This window comes from Procambarus clarkii, chromosome 22 (genome assembly GCF_040958095.1).
Source record: "Procambarus clarkii isolate CNS0578487 chromosome 22, FALCON_Pclarkii_2.0, whole genome shotgun sequence".
Taxonomy (NCBI): Eukaryota; Metazoa; Arthropoda; class Malacostraca; order Decapoda; family Cambaridae; genus Procambarus; species Procambarus clarkii.
The window spans coordinates 18,681,815-18,695,519 of NC_091171.1; the positions used below are offsets into that span (position 1 = coordinate 18,681,815).

General features: G+C 72.7%; 1 protein-coding gene across 3 annotated transcripts in view; it reads left to right on the forward strand.

The window, feature by feature from the left end:
- LOC123757806 (protein spaetzle) overlaps window positions 1-13,705 on the forward strand; it is a 163,142-nt gene that overhangs the window by 124,939 nt on the left and 24,498 nt on the right. For all 3 annotated transcript variants that reach the window (XM_045741663.2, XM_045741644.2, XM_045741654.2), the window contains exon 5: window positions 73-269. In XM_045741663.2, coding sequence (XP_045597619.1) covers window positions 73-269 — 197 coding nt within the window. The remainder of the gene's footprint in view (window positions 1-72; window positions 270-13,705) is intronic.

Sequence of the window (13,705 nt, forward strand, 5' to 3'; positions counted from 1 at the left end):
CATGTAAGTCTGAATGTTTATTAATGTGTTTCATAAATATACGTGAAGTAAGAAGGTTGTGGTGTTGGACAGGTGGATATCAACACCACCTTCGTGGGCACCAGCAGTGTCAACACCAGGATCACCCCCCTCGAGCAGGAGTCTCCAGTCTGCTCCTCGGCCGAGACGCTCATCTTCCCCAAGCGCGGCAAGACCTCCAAGAATGACTGGGTCTTTGTGGTCAACCAGGACAATGTCCAGCAGGCTCTGAGGGTGGAGAAGTGCATCAAGTAAGTGCTCCAGCAGGCTCTGAGGGTGGAGAAGTGTATCAAGTAAGTGCTCCAGCAGGCTCTGAGGTTGGAGAAGTGCATCAAGTAAGTGCTCCAGCAGGCTCTGAGGGTGGAGAAGTGTATCAAGTAAGTGCTCCAGCAGGCTCTGAGGGTGGAGAAGTGTATCAAGTAAGTGCTCCAGCAGGCTCTGAGGGTGGAGAAGTGCATCAGGTAAGTGCTCCAGCAGGCTCTGAGGGTGGAGAAGTGTATCAAGTAAGTGCTCCAGCAGGCTCTGAGGGTGGAGAAGTGCATCAGGTAAGTGCTCCAGCAGGCTCTGAGGGTGGAGAAGTGCATCAGGTAAGTGCTCCAGCAGGCTCTGAGGGTGGAGAAGTGCATCAGGTAAGTGCTCCAGCAGGCTCTGAGGGTGGAGAAGTGCATCAGGTAAGTGCTCCAGCAGGCTCTGAGGGTGGAGAAGTGCATCAGGTAAGTGCTCCAGCAGGCTCTGAGGGTGGAGAAGTGCATCCAGTAAGTGCTCCAGCAGGCTCTGAGGGTGGAGAAGTGCATCAGGTAAGTGCTCCAGCAGGCTCTGAGGGTGGAGAAGTGCATCCAGTAAGTGCTCCACAAAATGCACCATATCAATCTTTTTTATGAATATTCATGAGTTTATTTGAGCCCACCTGCTGATGATTGGATTCATCAACACAATCACTTATTACTTTACCACAGCTGCATGTGCACGTTCACTTGCAACTTTACTGCAGCTGCATTCCCACATTCAGTAGTCAGCGCAGTGGGGTTCACAACAAGTTAATTTATTATGCACCCCATACCCATCTTGTGGTCGGTAGTGGAAAGGGTTACAGAGGCACATAATGGGCTCAGGGACTGAACTCCACAATTTATTTTGCTAAGCAAGTTACAATCTTGATGCAGGCGATGAGTCACAATAATCTCAATCGACTTGAGAATTCTCAATCGATCATACCATTCCATTCCTGGACCATTCTCAATCGACTTGAGAATGATCCAGGACGGACCGAAACGTCGTCGTCCCTTCACCTTCTAGTGTGTGGTCTGGTCTACAATCTTGATGAGCTAGTTACAAAATTCAGTATAAGTCGTTACATCATCAATGGGTTCGAAATCGACCACAAGTACAGTTTCTAAATTAAGCAACTGACATATGTGGAGAGTTAGTGTCACAATTGATATGTTTGTCCTGCACACCGCCCCCCATCCAGTGGGCAGCGGTGGATAGGTTACAGTCTCTTAGTTACTACCTACAGTTAGCAAACTGGCGATATACGACTAAAATTTCTGGTAGCAGATCATTTTGAATTAAATATTTACACATCGCTGGAACATTTGTTATAGAATTGTCTCTGAATTCACGTATCTTTTCGCACTCCATCACATAGTGACGGAGGGTGTGCGAATAACTTTTTTGACACAGTTTACATTTGGTCAGGTCTACATCAGCAGATAATAAGAATTCACGGAGATACTGGTAACCGAGTCTAAGCCGAGCAGTAGTAACATCTAGAAGTCTGCTGATTTTATTGGATGAACCATAGATGTGTGGCTCCTCTTGCATGATAGTATGATGGTAGATGGAATTACTGGTGTCGATTTTACTTTGCCTCAGATCTACAAGATTTTGTTGAAGTTCTTGGTGTACTATTGGTCTCAAACGAAGGTCCCGGATTAAGTTTCCGCGGTAAGATAGAGACATTTAACCATTTTCCCTTTCACCTGATGCCTCCTTTTCACTAATCAGTTACGGTAATAGGTTTCCAGGACTATTAATTCAACTGCTGTGGGTTGTATCAGTTTATAAACACGGTGCCATATTAAGAAACTGCAATTTTATCGCTATTATGTGATTATTTCACACCCGAGAACAATTCCGTAGGCCGTATATATTATTTCCGCACGTGTTAGCCGGAGGCAGCGTAGCCGGGGGCTGGAGGCAGCGTGGCCGGGGGCGGGAGGCAGCGTGGCCAGGGACAGGAGGCAGCGTGGCCGGGGGCGGGAGGCAGCGTGGCCGGGGGCTGGAGGCAGCGTGGCCGGGGGCTGGAGGCAGCGTGGCCGGGGGCGGGAGGCAGCGTGACCGGGGGCTGGAGGCAGCGTGGCCGGGGGCTGGTGGCAGCGTGGCCGGGGGCTGGTGGCAGCGTGGCCGGGGGCTGGTGGCAGCGTGGCCGGGGGCTGGTGGCAGCGTGGCCGGGGGCTGGAGGCAGCGTGGCCGGGGGCTGGAGGCAGCGTGGCCGGGGGCGGGAGGCAGCGTGGCCGGGGGCGGGAGGCAGCGTGGCCGGGGGCTGGAGGCAGCGTGGCCGGGGGCGGGAGGCAGCGTGGCCGGGGGCTGGAGGCAGCGTGGCCGGGGGCGGGAGGCAGCGTGGCCGGGGGCGGGAGGCAGCGTGACCGGGGGCGGGAGGCAGTGTGGCCGGGGGCTGGTGGCAGCGTGGCCGGGGGCTGGAGGCAGCGTGGCCGGGGGCGGGAGGCAGCGTGGCCGGTGGCGGGAGGCAGTGTGGCCGGGGGCTGGAGGCAGCGTGGCCGGGGGCTGGAGGCAGCGTGGCCGGGGGCTGGAGGCAGCGTGGCCGGGGGCTGGAGGCAGCGTGGCCGGGGGCTGGAGGCAGCGTGGCCGGGGGCTGGAGGCAGCGTGGCCGGGGGCGGGAGGCAGCGTGGCCGGGGACAGGAGGCAGCGTGGCCGGGGGCGGGAGGCAGCGTGGCCGGGGGCGGGAGGCAGCGTGGCCGGGGGCGGGAGGCAGCGTGGCCGGGGGCGGGAGGCAGCGTGGCCGGGGGCGGGAGGCAGCGTGGCCGGGGGCTGGTGGCAGCGTGGCCGGGGGCTGGAGGCAGCGTGGCCGGGGGCGGGAGGCAGCGTGGCCGGGGACAGGAGGCAGCGTGGCCGGGGGCGGGAGGCAGCGTGGCCGGGGGCTGGAGGCAGCGTGGCCGGGGGCTGGAGGCAGCGTGGCCGGGGGCGGGAGGCAGCGTGGCCGGGGGCGGGAGGCAGCGTGACCGGGGGCGGGAGGCAGCGTGGCCGGGGGCTGGTGGCAGCGTGGCCGGGGTGCGGGAGGCAGCGTGGCCGGGGGCTGGAGGCAGCGTGGCCGGGGGCGGGAGGCAGCGTGGCCGGTGGCGGGAGGCAGTGTGGCCGGGGGCTGGAGGCAGCGTGGCCGGGGGCTGGAGGCAGCGTGGCCGGGGGCTGGAGGCAGCGTGGCCGGGGGAGGCAGCGTGGCCGGGGGCGGGAGGAAGCGTGACCGGGGGCTGGTGGCAGCGTGGCCGGGGGCTGGTGGCAGCGTGGCCGGGGGCGGGAGGCAGCGTGGCCGGGGGCGGGAGGCAGCGTGGCCGGGGGCGGGAGGCAGCGTGGCCGGGGGCGGGAGGCAGCGTGGCCGGGGGCGGGAGGCAGCGTGGCCGGGGGCGGGAGGCAGCGTGGCCGGGGGCTGGAGGCAGCGTGGCCGGTGGCGGGAGGCAGTGTGGCTGGTGGCGGGAGGCAGCGTGGCCGGGGACTGGAGGCAGCGTGGCCGGTGGCGGGAGGCAGTGTGGCTAGTGGCGGGAGGCAGCGTGGCCGGGGGCGGGAGGCAGCGTGGCCGGGGGCTGGAGGCAGCGTGGCCGGGGGCTGGAGGCAGCGTGTCCGGGGGCTGGAGGCAGCGTGGCCGGGGGCTGGAGGCAGCGTGGCCGGGGGCTGGAGGCAGCGTGGCCGGGGGCTGGAGGCAGCGTGGCCGGGGGCGGGAGGCAGCGTGGCCGGGGGCTGGAGGCAGCGTGGCCGGGGGCGGGAGGCAGCGTGGCCGGGGGCGGGAGGCAGCGTGGCCGGGGGCGGGAGGCAGCGTGGCCGGGGGCTGGTGGCAGCGTGGCTGGGGGCTGGAGGCAGCGTGGCCGGGGGCGGGAGGCAGCGTGGCCGGGGACAGGAGGCAGCGTGGCCGGGGGCGGGAGGCAGCGTGGCCGGGGGCTGGAGGCAGCGTGGCCGGGGGCTGGAGGCAGCGTGGCCGGGGGCGGGAGGCAGCGTGACCGGGGGCTGGAGGCAGCGTGGCCGGGGGCTGGTGGCAGCGTGGCCGGGGGCTGGTGGCAGCGTGGCCGGGGGCTGGTGGCAGCGTGGCCGGGGGCTGGTGGCAGCGTGGCCGGGGGCTGGAGGCAGCGTGGCCGGGGGCTGGAGGCAGCGTGGCCGGGGGCGGGAGGCAGCGTGGCCGGGGGCGGGAGGCAGCGTGGCCGGGGGCTGGAGGCAGCGTGGCCGGGGGCGGGAGGCAGCGTGGCCGGGGGCTGGAGGCAGCGTGGCCGGGGGCGGGAGGCAGCGTGGCCGGGGGCTGGAGGCAGCGTGGCCGGGGGCGGGAGGCAGCGTGGCCGGGGGCTGGAGGCAGCGTGGCCGGGGGCTGGAGGCAGCGTGGCCGGGGGCGGGAGGCAGCGTGGCCGGGGGCGGGAGGCAGCGTGACCGGGGGCGGGAGGCAGCGTGGCCGGGGGCTGGTGGCAGCGTGGCCGGGGGCTGGAGGCAGCGTGGCCGGGGGCGGGAGGCAGCGTGGCCGGTGGCGGGAGGCAGTGTGGCCGGGGGCTGGAGGCAGCGTGGCCGGGGGCTGGAGGCAGCGTGGCCGGGGGCTGGAGGCAGCGTGGCCGGGGGCTGGAGGCAGCGTGGCCGGGGGCGGGAGGCAGCGTGGCCGGGGGCTGGAGGCAGCGTGGCCGGGGGCTGGAGGCAGCGTGGCCGGGGGCGGGAGGCAGCGTGGCCGGGGGCTGGAGGCAGCGTGGCCGGGGGCGGGAGGCAGCGTGGCCGGGGGCGGGAGGCAGCGTGGCCGGGGACAGGAGGCAGCGTGGCCGGGGGCGGGAGGCAGCGTGGCCGGGGGCGGGAGGCAGCGTGGCCGGGGGCTGGTGGCAGCGTGGCTGGGGGCTGGAGGCAGCGTGGCCGGGGGCGGGAGGCAGCGTGGCCGGGGACAGGAGGCAGCGTGGCCGGGGGCGGGAGGCAGCGTGGCCGGGGGCTGGAGGCAGCGTGGCCGGGGGCTGGAGGCAGCGTGGCCGGGGGCGGGAGGCAGCGTGACCGGGGGCTGGAGGCAGCGTGGCCGGGGGCTGGTGGCAGCGTGGCCGGGGGCTGGTGGCAGCGTGGCCGGGGGCTGGTGGCAGCGTGGCCGGGGGCTGGTGGCAGCGTGGCCGGGGGCTGGAGGCAGCGTGGCCGGGGGCTGGAGGCAGCGTGGCCGGGGGCGGGAGGCAGCGTGGCCGGGGGCGGGAGGCAGCGTGGCCGGGGGCTGGAGGCAGCGTGGCCGGGGGCGGGAGGCAGCGTGGCCGGGGGCTGGAGGCAGCGTGGCCGGGGGCGGGAGGCAGCGTGGCCGGGGGCTGGAGGCAGCGTGGCCGGGGGCGGGAGGCAGCGTGGCCGGGGGCTGGAGGCAGCGTGGCCGGGGGCTGGAGGCAGCGTGGCCGGGGGCGGGAGGCAGCGTGGCCGGGGGCGGGAGGCAGCGTGACCGGGGGCGGGAGGCAGCGTGGCCGGGGGCTGGTGGCAGCGTGGCCAGGGCTGGAGGCAGCGTGGCCGGGGGCGGGAGGCAGCGTGGCCGGTGGCGGGAGGCAGTGTGGCCGGGGGCTGGAGGCAGCGTGGCCGGGGGCTGGAGGCAGCGTGGCGGGGGGCTGGAGGCAGCGTGGCCGGGGGCTGGAGGCAGCGTGGCCGGGGGCGGGAGGCAGCGTGGCCGGGGGCTGGAGGCAGCGTGGCCGGGGGCGGGAGGCAGCGTGGCCGGGGGCTGGAGGCAGCGTGGCCGGGGGCGGGAGGCAGCGTGGCCGGGGGCGGGAGGCAGCGTGACCGGGGGCGGGAGGCAGCGTGGCCGGGGGCTGGTGGCAGCGTGGCCGGGGGCTGGAGGCAGCGTGGCCGGGGGCGGGAGGCAGCGTGGCCGGTGGCGGGAGGCAGCGTGGCCGGGGGCTGGAGGCAGCGTGGCCGGGGGCTGGAGGCAGCGTGGCCGGGGGCTGGAGGCAGCGTGGCCGGGGGCTGGAGGCAGCGTGGCCGGGGGCTGGAGGCAGCGTGGCCGGGGGCTGGAGGCAGCGTGGCCGGGGGCGGGAGGCAGCGTGGCCGGGGACAGGAGGCAGCGTGGCCGGGGGCGGGAGGCAGCGTGGCCGGGGGCGGGAGGCAGCGTGGCCGGGGGCGGGAGGCAGCGTGGCCGGGGGCGGGAGGCAGCGTGGCCGGGGGCGGGAGGCAGCGTGGCCGGGGGCTGGTGGCAGCGTGGCCGGGGGCTGGAGGCAGCGTGGCCGGGGGCGGGAGGCAGCGTGGCCGGGGACAGGAGGCAGCGTGGCCGGGGGCGGGAGGCAGCGTGGCCGGGGGCTGGAGGCAGCGTGGCCGGGGGCTGGAGGCAGCGTGGCCGGGGGCGGGAGGCAGCGTGGCCGGGGGCGGGAGGCAGCGTGACCGGGGGCGGGAGGCAGCGTGGCCGGGGGCTGGTGGCAGCGTGGCCGGGGTGCGGGAGGCAGCGTGGCCGGGGGCTGGAGGCAGCGTGGCCGGGGGCGGGAGGCAGCGTGGCCGGTGGCGGGAGGCAGTGTGGCCGGGGGCTGGAGGCAGCGTGGCCGGGGGCTGGAGGCAGCGTGGCCGGGGGCTGGAGGCAGCGTGGCCGGGGGAGGCAGCGTGGCCGGGGGCGGGAGGAAGCGTGACCGGGGGCTGGTGGCAGCGTGGCCGGGGGCTGGTGGCAGCGTGGCCGGGGGCGGGAGGCAGCGTGGCCGGGGGCGGGAGGCAGCGTGGCCGGGGGCGGGAGGCAGCGTGGCCGGGGGCGGGAGGCAGCGTGGCCGGGGGCGGGAGGCAGCGTGGCCGGGGGCGGGAGGCAGCGTGGCCGGGGGCTGGAGGCAGCGTGGCCGGTGGCGGGAGGCAGTGTGGCTGGTGGCGGGAGGCAGCGTGGCCGGGGACTGGAGGCAGCGTGGCCGGTGGCGGGAGGCAGTGTGGCTAGTGGCGGGAGGCAGCGTGGCCGGGGGCGGGAGGCAGCGTGGCCGGGGGGTGGAGGCAGCGTGGCCGGGGGCTGGAGGCAGCGTGTCCGGGGGCTGGAGGCAGCGTGGCCGGGGGCTGGAGGCAGCGTGGCCGGGGGCTGGAGGCAGCGTGGCCGGGGGCTGGAGGCAGCGTGGCCGGGGGCGGGAGGCAGCGTGGCCGGGGGCTGGAGGCAGCGTGGCCGGGGGCGGGAGGCAGCGTGGCCGGGGGCGGGAGGCAGCGTGGCCGGGGACAGGAGGCAGCGTGGCCGGGGGCGGGAGGCAGCGTGGCCGGGGGCGGGAGGCAGCGTGGCCGGGGGCTGGTGGCAGCGTGGCTGGGGGCTGGAGGCAGCGTGGCCGGGGGCGGGAGGCAGCGTGGCCGGGGACAGGAGGCAGCGTGGCCGGGGGCGGGAGGCAGCGTGGCCGGGGGCTGGAGGCAGCGTGGCCGGGGGCTGGAGGCAGCGTGGCCGGGGGCGGGAGGCAGCGTGACCGGGGGCTGGAGGCAGCGTGGCCGGGGGCTGGTGGCAGCGTGGCCGGGGGCTGGTGGCAGCGTGGCCGGGGGCTGGTGGCAGCGTGGCCGGGGGCTGGTGGCAGCGTGGCCGGGGGCTGGAGGCAGCGTGGCCGGGGGCTGGAGGCAGCGTGGCCGGGGGCGGGAGGCAGCGTGGCCGGGGGCGGGAGGCAGCGTGGCCGGGGGCTGGAGGCAGCGTGGCCGGGGGCGGGAGGCAGCGTGGCCGGGGGCTGGAGGCAGCGTGGCCGGGGGCGGGAGGCAGCGTGGCCGGGGGCTGGAGGCAGCGTGGCCGGGGGCGGGAGGCAGCGTGGCCGGGGGCTGGAGGCAGCGTGGCCGGGGGCTGGAGGCAGCGTGGCCGGGGGCGGGAGGCAGCGTGGCCGGGGGCGGGAGGCAGCGTGACCGGGGGCGGGAGGCAGCGTGGCCGGGGGCTGGTGGCAGCGTGGCCGGCGGCTGGAGGCAGCGTGGCCGGGGGCGGGAGGCAGCGTGGCCGGTGGCGGGAGGCAGTGTGGCCGGGGGCTGGAGGCAGCGTGGCCGGGGGCTGGAGGCAGCGTGGCCGGGGGCTGGAGGCAGCGTGGCCGGGGGAGGCAGCGTGGCCGGGGGCGGGAGGAAGCGTGACCGGGGGCTGGTGGCAGCGTGGCCGGGGGCTGGTGGCAGCGTGGCCGGGGGCGGGAGGCAGCGTGGCCGGGGGCGGGAGGCAGCGTGGCCGGGGGCGGGAGGCAGCGTGGCCGGGGGCGGGAGGCAGCGTGGCCGGGGGCTGGAGGCAGCGTGGCCGGGGGCTGGAGGCAGCGTGGCCGGGGGCGGGAGGCAGCGTGGCCGGGGGCGGGAGGCAGCGTGACCGGGGGCGGGAGGCAGCGTGGCCGGGGGCTGGTGGCAGCGTGGCCGGGGGCTGGAGGCAGCGTGGCCGGGGGCGGGAGGCAGCGTGGCCGGTGGCGGGAGGCAGTGTGGCCGGGGGCTGGAGGCAGCGTGGCCGGGGGCTGGAGGCAGCGTGGCCGGGGGCTGGAGGCAGCGTGGCCGGGGGAGGCAGCGTGGCCGGGGGCGGGAGGAAGCGTGACCGGGGGCTGGTGGCAGCGTGGCCGGGGGCTGGTGGCAGCGTGGCCGGGGGCGGGAGGCAGCGTGGCCGGGGGCGGGAGGCAGCGTGGCCGGGGGCGGGAGGCAGCGTGGCCGGGGGCTGGAGGCAGCGTGGCCGGGGGCGGGAGGCAGCGTGGCCGGTGGCGGGAGGCAGCGTGGCCGGGGGCTGGAGGCAGCGTGGCCGGGGGCTGGAGGCAGCGTGGCCGGGGGCTGGAGGCAGCGTGGCCGGGGGCTGGAGGCAGCGTGGCCGGGGGCTGGAGGCAGCGTGGCCGGGGGCTGGAGGCAGCGTGGCCGGGGGCGGGAGGCAGCGTGGCCGGGGACAGGAGGCAGCGTGGCCGGGGGCGGGAGGCAGCGTGGCCGGGGGCGGGAGGCAGCGTGGCCGGGGGCGGGAGGCAGCGTGGCCGGGGGCGGGAGGCAGCGTGGCCGGGGGCGGGAGGCAGCGTGGCCGGGGGCTGGTGGCAGCGTGGCCGGGGGCTGGAGGCAGCGTGGCCGGGGGCGGGAGGCAGCGTGGCCGGGGACAGGAGGCAGCGTGGCCGGGGGCGGGAGGCAGCGTGGCCGGGGGCTGGAGGCAGCGTGGCCGGGGGCTGGAGGCAGCGTGGCCGGGGGCGGGAGGCAGCGTGGCCGGGGGCGGGAGGCAGCGTGACCGGGGGCGGGAGGCAGCGTGGCCGGGGGCTGGTGGCAGCGTGGCCGGGGTGCGGGAGGCAGCGTGGCCGGGGGCTGGAGGCAGCGTGGCCGGGGGCGGGAGGCAGCGTGGCCGGTGGCGGGAGGCAGTGTGGCCGGGGGCTGGAGGCAGCGTGGCCGGGGGCTGGAGGCAGCGTGGCCGGGGGCTGGAGGCAGCGTGGCCGGGGGAGGCAGCGTGGCCGGGGGCGGGAGGAAGCGTGACCGGGGGCTGGTGGCAGCGTGGCCGGGGGCTGGTGGCAGCGTGGCCGGGGGCGGGAGGCAGCGTGGCCGGGGGCGGGAGGCAGCGTGGCCGGGGGCGGGAGGCAGCGTGGCCGGGGGCGGGAGGCAGCGTGGCCGGGGGCGGGAGGCAGCGTGGCCGGGGGCGGGAGGCAGCGTGGCCGGGGGCTGGAGGCAGCGTGGCCGGTGGCGGGAGGCAGTGTGGCTGGTGGCGGGAGGCAGCGTGGCCGGGGACTGGAGGCAGCGTGGCCGGTGGCGGGAGGCAGTGTGGCTAGTGGCGGGAGGCAGCGTGGCCGGGGGCGGGAGGCAGCGTGGCCGGGGGCTGGAGGCAGCGTGGCCGGGGGCTGGAGGCAGCGTGTCCGGGGGCTGGAGGCAGCGTGGCCGGGGGCTGGAGGCAGCGTGGCCGGGGGCTGGAGGCAGCGTGGCCGGGGGCTGGAGGCAGCGTGGCCGGGGGCGGGAGGCAGCGTGGCCGGGGGCTGGAGGCAGCGTGGCCGGGGGCGGGAGGCAGCGTGGCCGGGGGCGGGAGGCAGCGTGGCCGGGGACAGGAGGCAGCGTGGCCGGGGGCGGGAGGCAGCGTGGCCGGGGGCGGGAGGCAGCGTGGCCGGGGGCTGGTGGCAGCGTGGCTGGGGGCTGGAGGCAGCGTGGCCGGGGGCGGGAGGCAGCGTGGCCGGGGACAGGAGGCAGCGTGGCCGGGGGCGGGAGGCAGCGTGGCCGGGGGCTGGAGGCAGCGTGGCCGGGGGCTGGAGGCAGCGTGGCCGGGGGCGGGAGGCAGCGTGACCGGGGGCTGGAGGCAGCGTGGCCGGGGGCTGGTGGCAGCGTGGCCGGGGGCTGGTGGCAGCGTGGCCGGGGGCTGGTGGCAGCGTGGCCGGGGGCTGGTGGCAGCGTGGCCGGGGGCTGGAGGCAGCGTGGCCGGGGGCTGGAGGCAGCGTGGCCGGGGGCGGGAGGCAGCGTGGCCGGGGACGGGAGGCAGCGTGGCCGGGGGCTGGAGGCAGCGTGGCCGGGGGCGGGAGGCAGCGTGGCCGGGGGCTGGAGGCAGCGTGGCCGGGGGCGGGAGGCAGCGTGGCCGGGGGCTGGAGGCAGCGTGGCCGGGGGCGGGAGGCAGCGTGGCCGGGGGCTGGAGGCAGCGTGGCCGGGGGCTGGAGGCAGCGTGGCCGGGGGCGGGAGGCAGCGTGGCCGGGGGCGGGAGGCAGCGTGACCGGGGGCGGGAGGCAGCGTGGCCGGGGGCTGGTGGCAGCGTGGCCGGCGGCTGGAGGCAGCGTGGCCGGGGGCGGGAGGCAGCGTGGCCGGTGGCGGGAGGCAGTGTGGCCGGGGGCTGGAGGCAGCGTGGCCGGGGGCTGGAGGCAGCGTGGCCGGGGGCTGGAGGCAGCGTGGCCGGGGGAGGCAGCGTGGCCGGGGGCGGGAGGAAGCGTGACCGGGGGCTGGTGGCAGCGTGGCCGGGGGCTGGTGGCAGCGTGGCCGGGGGCGGGAGGCAGCGTGGCCGGGGGCGGGAGGCAGCGTGGCCGGGGGCGGGAGGCAGCGTGGCCGGGGGCGGGAGGCAGCGTGACCGGGGGCGGGAGGCAGCGTGGCCGGGGGCTGGTGGCAGCGTGGCCGGGGGCTGGAGGCAGCGTGGCCGGGGGCGGGAGGCAGCGTGGCCGGTGGCGGGAGGCAGTGTGGCCGGGGGCTGGAGGCAGCGTGGCCGGGGGCTGGAGGCAGCGTGGCCGGGGGCTGGAGGCAGCGTGGCCGGGGGAGGCAGCGTGGCCGGGGGCGGGAGGAAGCGTGACCGGGGGCTGGTGGCAGCGTGGCCGGGGGCTGGTGGCAGCGTGGCCGGGGGCGGGAGGCAGCGTGGCCGGGGGCGGGAGGCAGCGTGGCCGGGGGCGGGAGGCAGCGTGGCCGGGGGCGGGAGGCAGCGTGGCCGGGGGCGGGAGGCAGCGTGGCCGGGGGCGGGAGGCAGCGTGGCCGGGGGCTGGAGGCAGCGTGGCCGGTGGCGGGAGGCAGTGTGGCTGGTGGCGGGAGGCAGCGTGGCCGGGGGCTGGAGGCAGCGTGGCCGGTGGCGGGAGGCAGTGTGGCTAGTGGCGGGAGGCAGCGTGGCCGGGGGCGGGAGACAGCGTGGCCGGGGGCTGGAGGCAGCGTGGCCGGGGGCTGGAGGCAGCGTGTCCGGGGGCTGGAGGCAGCGTGGCCGGGGGCTGGAGGCAGCGTGGCCGGGGGCTGGAGGCAGCGTGGCCGGGGGCTGGAGGCAGCGTGGCCGGGGGCGGGAGGCAGCGTGGCCGGGGGCTGGAGGCAGCGTGGCCAGTGGCGGGAGGCAGTGTGGCTGGTGGCGGGAGGCAGCGTGGCCGGGGGCGGGAGGCAGCGTGGCCGGGGGCTGGAGGCAGCGTGGCCGGGGGCTGGAGGCAGCGTGGCCGGGGGCTGGAGGCAGCGTGACCGGGGGGCTGGTGGCAGCGTGGCCGGGGGCGGGAGGCAGCGTGGCCGGGGGCGGGAGGCAGCGTGGCCGGGGGCTGGAGGCAGCGTGGCTGGTGGCGGGAGGCAGCGTGGCCGGGGGCAGGAGGCAGCGTGGCCGGGGGTTGGAGGCAGCGTGGCTGGTGGCGGGAGGCAGCGTGGCTGGTGGCGGGAGGCAGCGTGGCCGGGGGCTGGAGGCAGCGTGGCTGGTGGCGGGAGGCAGCGTGGCCAGGGGCGGGAGGAAGCGTGGCCGGGGGCTGGTGGCAGCGTGGCCGGTGGCGGGAGGCAGCGTGGCCGGTGGCGGGAGGCAGTGTGGCTGGTGGCGGGAGGCAGCGTGGCCGGGGGCTGGAAGCAGCGTGGCAGGGGGCTAGAGGCAGTGTGGCAGGGGGCTGGAGGCAGCGTTGCAGAGGGCAAGAGCAGCGAGACGACACATTTGTTCTTTGTTTTTCTTTCTTTGATCATTTGTCTTTCTACGGTTTGGTTGGATATATTTACTGCAACTCCCACTTGTGTGACTTTCAAAGATTGGTGGAATCCTAACTCCTCGGTACTTTTCATTATCAAGCTGCTGCCTGGTAGTGTTCTTGATATGTTAGTTGCAAAGAGCATTATTATGCCTACATTTTCGATATTAAAAAGTATATACCAGTCTTCTGACCATTTGTGGAGTTCGAGTATATCACTTTGTTATGTAGGGCATAACAGTACACATTACAACTATCAAATCAACAATACTACCTAGCAGCAGAATGAAGAAAATGTCCTAGACGTTAGGATTCACCAGTCACTGAAAATTGCACAGCATGTGTGAGCTGCGGTAAAAAAAAAAAAAAAAAAACTAACGAAGCTTTAAGAATAGTCAAACGAACCTTTGACTCCAAGGAAAATGGTAATTACACAATACTGAGCTGTACAAGTCCCTGGTGCTCTGCCATTTGGACTACTGTATCCAAGCATAGAGATCTTATCTTCAGAAAGACATATCTGCTGTGGAGAAAGTTCAGCACAGAGCGACAAAAATCATCCCAGAGCCAAGTCGACTCTCATACCAGGAACGGTTGAGGGTCACAGGGCTACCAACACTGCATACCAGACATGACAGGGCGGATCTCATCAAAACTTTTAAAATGCTGAACAAGTTGGAGAATATTAATCCAGGTCACTTTGTTAAAAGGCCAAATGCAACACAAAGATGAACGGTTTCAAGCTCAACAAGTGACGATGGCGAACATGAAGTAGATGCTTTTTTAACCCCCTGGGGTTATATATTTATAGTAAAGTAGGAAATAAAAATGATACTGAGGCCTTACAGATGGACATACATGAACTCCTCAAATGGCCAGAAGACTGGTGACAAGTCTTTTTTTTTAGGCAAACGCCTCTCAAAGGTTAATATCGAAAAATGTAAGACCTTTCATGTGGAGCATAACAACCCACATAACAACTGCAAAATTAACATTACCTTGCAGCAGATTGATGAAGAAAAGAACCTTGAAGTCAGAATCCACAAATCACTGAAAGTTTCATAACAAGTGGGAGCTGAAGTAAGAAAAAAAAATCCTGGGAATAGTCAGACGTAACCAACACCGGGAGACAATAATTATCCCAGAACTAAGTCGACTCTCGTACCAGGAGCCGTTGAGGGCATCAGGGCTTCCAACACTACAAACCAGACAAG